We start from the raw sequence: 6,880 nt of genomic DNA, 5'->3' as shown, positions 1-6,880 counted from the left end.
GTGGTCTTATCCTGAATTTCATGGGCAGGAAGGGTGAAGATGTGGTTGACTTTTTGGAGCAGATGGAGTTGGCATGCATTAGCAATCATGTTACATATGAAGAGCAGGTTCTGAAGCTGATAAAGATTTTCTTGAAGGGAGATGCCCGAAGCTGGCTTAAAGATTTTGAAGCACAGGATGCTGGTGTTTTGACCTTAGACAGGTTGAAAGAAGGTCTTTTGGAGCGTTTTCAGCAAGTGGAGGATTCTAGTGTGCTTTGGCAGGAGTTGAGTGTCTTGAAGCAGGTTCATGGGCAATCACTGGACGATTTTGTGAAGGTATTTACATGTCTGTGGGGTAAGTGGTGTATGACATTGAAGCAGGGAATTCCTCCTATGTTTCTGAAGAAGAGCTTGTTTATTGATGGTCTGTTACCCCATTTGAAGGTCAGGGTTGACTTGAAGAATCCCAAGTCATTTGATGATGCAGTTAGGGTTGCTAGGGAAAAGGAAGGCAAGGTTTTGAAGCAGATGGAGATGGGTATTTATCCGTATGAAGGTGTTGTGTCTGCAAGGGATATGCATGTAAAGTTGGTTGAGGTGGATAAGAGTTCTATGCAAAGTTTGATTAGACAGGAGCCTCAAAGGCCTATACAGGTGCAAAGGGGGATGTTTTATATGCCTTCTGATTTTTTTTCAAAGTCTTTAAAGCAGGTGCAGGTGGATGAAAAGCAGGTGCAGGTGGATGAAAAGCAGGTGAAGGAGCAAAGTGAAGATGAGGAGTTGCCAGTGGATTCTTCTTTGGATGGGGATGTCATAGCTGTTCATGACAGTGATTTGGAAGGTTCTATTGGAGATCATTTGCATTCGGATCTGGATGACATGCATGCACAGGGAAGTAAGGAGGATGATGCCTTGGGATTGGCTGATGATAAGAAGAAAGAGGAGTTGGATACCGAATGCTTTGAGGATGATTCTTTGCTTGAGTCAAGGGAGGAGGATGGGGTAGAGACTTCTGATGAAGTGAAGATGGCTTGTGATGCGGATGTGGAGAGCATGGAGGAAAATTCCATTATTATGGATTTTCTTGGATAGCTTGATGGTGATATGGTACCTGTGATGAATGAGGTGGATGTTTTTCCGTTTTATGCATTATGTGCTGGGGAGTCTTTGGACGATGATACCAGGGGGGTTGGCAACACTGAAGAAGGTATGCATGAAGATTTGGCTAATGAAGAGCGTTGTGATGTGAGTATTGTGCTTGAGGATGATATATGGGAAGTTGCTAGCCTTGATGAGCAGGAGCCAGAGATAGATATGGATGCAGATATGGTTGAGAGTGTAACAAAGGCTTCTTTGCGTGTTGCTGAAATGCTAAAGGCAAAGTCCACGGATGACAAGGATTCCGAACCAGCTGAGTTGTATGGTTGTGAAGAGATGCCTATTTTACAAGAGCTGGAAGTGCTTGCAGATACTGCTGTTGGAAAGGATGTGGATTTTTGTGCGCATAAAGGTCAAGATGCTAGAACCTGGCCTTCACTGATGTTGATGGATGGGATGCTAGATGCTGCAATGCCACAGGTTTTGAAGACGAGGAGGTTTGTTGTGGGTGAAGTGGACGTGGATGATTTTGTGATGCATATGGTGGATGTTTGGTATGCAGTGATGCAGCCATGGTGTTTCACAGATGTTGGGGAATGGGATGGTGAGTTGTTGTTTCCTTTTGATCCTGGTGGATAGCTATTGACTTTATCTTTTGCTATGCTGAGCATGAATGCTCTAGCAGACGGGGGGGTTGGCAAAGTATGTCAGGCGTTTTTCTGAGAGATATTTTTGGTTTGTGTACATATGGATGCATGGCCTGTGTGAAAGTTTTGCTCGGGAACGCCTTGGCAGATGTACAGAGAGAATGGTTTGGCTGCAGGCTTTGTACAGGCCTGTTTGGAGTAAGGTTAGCTGCAAGTGGTATCAGTTGTTTGGCAGCTCTGGAAGTGTGTGCGTGTCCAAGTATCCATGGGCACTCGAAGCTGTATTTGAAGAGTATGTGGAGGCATGGGCAATTAGGAAAGAAAGGGCCAGTGTTGCCAAAAGCATTGGTGTGAAATGGAAGGCGTGAGGGTGGCCATCCATTAGGAGAGGAGAAAAATAAAAATAATACATATAAACGTGGCCAATTTATTGGAGGCCACATGGCTGTTTGCTTGGATGCCAGCGCTGCTTCGCCAGCACGTGAAGAGAAGGTTGGCGAAGAAGTTGAGTCGGCGGGCCGGGTGAAGAAAAGGTAGCCGTGTGCAGTCGAAGGTGGCTCTGGCATTGACAAGCTAGGCGTAGCCATTAAAGAAGCGCTGAGTGCGCAAGGGGTTTGTTGGGAGAGCTGCAGGTTCTGGAGCGCAGCCGCAGGTTTATGAAAGAAGGCGCCGACGTGTGTGATGGTAACGCTGCGTGGAGGAGCCAGAAGCCCGTTCGTGCTGGTGTAGAGACAGGGGAGCCGCCTTTGAAGAGACAGGTGAGTGTAGAGGGCACGCGTAAGAAGAGAAGCAGAGGGCTGGATGCACGACTGAAGAGCAGAGCAGTGAAGGCTGGTGTGGGCCGCTAGGTGAAGCCGGAAGTGGAAGCACAGGTAGGTGCTGGAGACAGGGCTGTGGACAAGCAAAGAGGAGGGGCTGGATGTGAGAGGAGCTTGATGTGGAAGCTAGATAGAGACAGGTGTTGCTGCTTGGCTGGTGGGGCCGGTAGCACTGCAGAGAAGTGGCAGAGGAAGTGGGTTTGTTGTGAGCTGATAGCAGAGGATCAGCACTGAGAGAGAGAGTGAGAGATGTTTGGGTAGCTGCTCTGCTGGCGACACATACAGAAGTGATGGGCTGCAGAGAGTTGAGGGTTAGCTGCTGGGGCGCCTTCTGAAGAGTGAGTGGCCGGGTTCTTTTTGGTGTGATTGGCACAGCAGGCAGGCGAGAGGCTCACGATGATTGAGGATGTGGTGTATCCTCGGCAGTGAGACAGGTCTGAGTGTTTTTTTTATGGTTGTGTGAGTAAGGCTTCTGTGTCGGGAGAAGCTTGTATGAAGTGTTGTGACTGGGAATATAATTGCTGGGTGTTTACTTTGGTCTATGGTGCCCTTGTTTTGTGCTGTCTTTCTGGCGTGGGTGGTGTGGTGAACCGTGAAAAGTGTTCCAGCTGGTGGCTGGTGGTGCCTCCGTTGTGTTGTTATTTTCCAAGTTTGGGAGGTGAAGGGCTATAAGGCAGTGGTTCTTTCTTCTTTTTTTCACCTTACATCGGTCAGAACAGTTTGGTCAGTAATGACCTTGACTACGTTAGAGTAAACTTATCCTGGAGGAATCGCCCGTGCTTTATGGGCAAGGAAAGCTTTTCCGGGTTCGTTTTTTAGAAGAACCGAGGGATTAGTCTCTTTATGGGTGAGGCCCCGAGTGAGAGGACTTGCACTGTACAAGGAGTGCTTCTTCCGCTGCTAGCAACCCCGAATCCGTTGCACGGAGGGGACAGGGATCTTTCATGGGGTGGGTTCCTTAGTAGTTGTACACTATACATATACAATTAATTTTCAGTGTGTTTGTGGTCTAGAACATTTGATTAAGCTTCTAGACAATACATAGGGAAGTAGTTTCTAAAAATGAGAATTTAAAAAATACTTAGGGCTGTTGGGGGGTGCACTAGGGGCTTTACAGTGCTCAACAAGACTCAGAGGCAACCACATTAACCCCTGAATGTGATGGGCCGCAACCACATTAGAGTGAAGACAATATCCCAATTATACAGCCTTGCAGTGCTTCTCTCATAGTCAAGCAAGGTAGAGTGGAACGGTGATGGGCATTGCTACGCCATGCTAGGGTTCGACGGGGAGAGAGAAATGGAAGGCTAGAGCATGGCCCGTGAAATCACATGCTGTCTCTCCATTAAAAGAAGACTCGATAGACAAGACTAGTATTGGTGTGAAACTATCGTCCCATGCATTGGAATATCTCTCTCAAGCTCCGTGGACGAGAGAGTGCATGTTGTGCCACCCACATACTAAGAAGCAACATATGACTCAAGGCATCATGGTTAATATACTCTCTCCTCTCTCTCTCTCTCTGCTACATTTAATATACTCTCTCTCTCTCTCTCTCTCTCTCTCTCTCTCTCTGCTTCCTTCTTCTTCTTCTGCCCTCACAGCAGCTACACATACAAAAGTAGAAGGAAGGAAGAAATGGCCCTCTCTAATTTGTTCGGCCGCAGCAGATCAGGCGAGGTCGACCCCTTCTTCGACTCCCTCCTCTTCGATTCTCTCGCCTTCGCGTCTTTCTCTTCCGCCCAGCTTCCCGGAGAACCCCAGCTTCGCCAGGGACGTGGCTGCGGTGGCCAATACGCAGGTGGTGGACTGGAAGGAGACCTCGGACTCCCACATCTTCAAGGCCAACCTGCCTGGTAAGAACATCCTCCTTATTAATCTCTTTATCTGAATTGACTACTCATGTGTGCTCACCGCCCCCCCTTCCCCTGTGTGTGCGCTCTGCAGGTCTGGCCAAGGAGGACGTGAAGGTGCAGGTGGAAGACGGGCGCGTGCTGCAGATCAGCGGCGAGCGCAAGAAGGAGGAGACGGCTTCCTTGGACAGGTGGCACCGCGTGGAGCGGGCGCAGGGCAGCTTCCTTCGACGGTTCCGCCTGCCCGACAACGCCAGGTGGACGAGGTGAATGCGGCCATGGAGAAGGCCGTCCCCAAAGTGCCCCCGCCGGAGCCCAAGTCTGCTGGGCTGAGAAATAGTTGAAAGGCTCGCTCTGGCGCGATGTTTGTGGTCTCGAGTGATATGTGTTTATATTATAGGCTCCTACCTTTACATGTGATGTGTAGTAGAGGGATAAAAAAATGAATGTATGAGAAGTGCTAATTAAATTCCTCTTTTTAAAGCTTTGTCGATGATGTCTATCTAGCTTGTGCAACATCAGGGACATGTATGATCATTTGTTTTGTTGATTGATGTTCAGCTCATTCCATATATGAGAGAGAGAGAGAGAGAGAATTGTTTATATAGATGAAATGGCACTTTATAGGCTTAGCCATGCCACTGGAGTTATTGTCACTATCTCCTTATAGGCTTAGCCACGCCACAGGAGTTATTGTCTCTCCAAGTTGTCATACATATGCACTTCCATGAATATGATGATGATTTTGAAGTAGAGATCTTTAATGTAGAGATTGTATTTCAATCACTTACTAAAATCACTCTTGTTATTTCATAGCAAACTTATAAGGTGCAGTTCGATTATTGTCAAAGTTTCTTCTTGTTTATAACACAAATTTGAGGTTGGGTTATATAATCTCTCTTTTTTTTAAATCAATAATATATATATTATAAAAGGAAAAAGAAAGGTTTGCATAAATTTCTTTCCATGCCCACAGTCAACCCTTAACAACGTCAGCAAGAGTCACCATTAAGTAGGCTACACACCAAATCCCATTTATCATACTCTTATACAAAAGAAGATTCATCGCAAGATAAGTGATATCCTAGCAAAATACAAGCCTCAATTAAAGCTTCAGATGTGCATCCCATAGGGATCTGTTTTTCCAGGATCTCACCCTTCACCTCTCCTTTTTGGAACCATGTTTTAACTGTTGGTTTGGATCGAGTGTGATGTTTTTGTGAGCATTTCCTAGCGAGCCTTAAATTGCCATTTTTAGGATTTTGCAAGCTTTTTTTAGTAACTGCAAAACATTTTGGGACAAGATTCTATATTTCCAATGGAAGGCTGTGCAATATGGTAGGAATAATACAAATATATTGGAAACACCTTGCTGTCTTCACCTCTTGCACATTCGCCATGTTAATCAGGTGGTAGAGGAGTAATTATTTGATTTTTTCATGTTTAAAAATTATTAAATTTCATCCTAAACTGTTGGATTTGATCATGATCGCACAAAGTCACGATAGGTTACACTCGGCATTGCTATACCCATAATTATTTTCCTTTAAGTATAATATTAATTATTATTATTATTAAAGAGTATCAAGAAGCTAATTAATCCCTATTATATATTATGATACTTCTTGATTAACTGAGATCTACATTGTGCTTAAAGTGCCAAGGTATTTATTAGCTTATCATATTTTCTATTTGTGTTATTTAAAGTTTATTATTGGGAAGTTATTTGATCACTAATTTAAATGAAGATTGTTGTTTTACATTTTATTTAATTTGAAGATAAATTCAATGTCGAAGGAAGTCTCTTTATTAGTCTTGCTCTAAGCAGAGTATAGTGAGGATGGGCAAAAAAATTTAAAATTTTTAGATTTTGAGTGTTTGTTCAACTTGACCAAATCCCATCCATTGAATTTATTTGAGTTTATTAGAATCCAATGGTTCTTATAAATTAGTTGTTTGATTTTTATTTTTATTAAGATCTTCTTGTCTTGTTATATAACTTCTCTTACAAGTGGGGTCTTATAAGTTATTATATCTTCCCTTACAAGTTATAACTAGAATTACCATAGTGCACACCTTGCCATTACAATTATAGAATCCTAAAAAAGGCAAGGTATGCACTATGGTGATTCTATTACATAAATATTGGAAACACCACATACTATAACTTCAGCATTTTGTTCAAAGCTATAACTATGATAGCAGCATCAAGATGGGTAGCTTTTAACATCAACATTTTTTTAACAATTTTAATGTTTACGAGCTTCTTCAAGGAAAGTTTGAATGATTTGAAAGTATATACATGCATCGATCATAATACAATACATTATCACATCATTTTGTCACACAAAAAAGTTAAACATGGTCACAAAAAAATGATTACAATCAAAATCCCAAAAGAAATCCAAGGACAAGCTTTGTAAACAAAGAGGGCTACAAGAGGTTCCCCAAAGGTTCTACATTAAGCAAAGGTTCTAATCCAA

The 6,880-nt window shown here is 43.6% G+C and overlaps 1 protein-coding gene across 1 annotated transcript; it reads left to right on the top strand.

The window, feature by feature from the left end:
* Positions 1-2,167: 2,167 nt before the first annotated feature.
* On the top strand, positions 2,168-4,844 carry LOC147613922 (uncharacterized). Its single transcript, XM_086781322.1, has 4 exons — positions 2,168-2,248; positions 2,359-2,484; positions 4,127-4,400; positions 4,492-4,844. The coding sequence occupies exons 1-4, from the start codon at positions 2,168-2,170 to the stop codon at positions 4,665-4,667; spliced, it is 657 nt and encodes a 218-aa protein (XP_086637448.1). The 3' UTR covers positions 4,668-4,844.
* The last annotated feature ends 2,036 nt before the right edge of the window (positions 4,845-6,880 follow it).

This window comes from Cibotium barometz, chromosome 43, assembly GCF_041138505.1.
Source record: "Cibotium barometz isolate CiBa-2024 chromosome 43, ASM4113850v1, whole genome shotgun sequence".
In the NCBI taxonomy this organism is placed as follows: Eukaryota; Viridiplantae; Streptophyta; class Polypodiopsida; order Cyatheales; family Cibotiaceae; genus Cibotium; species Cibotium barometz.
This window is presented reverse-complemented; position numbering and strand designations above follow the sequence as displayed.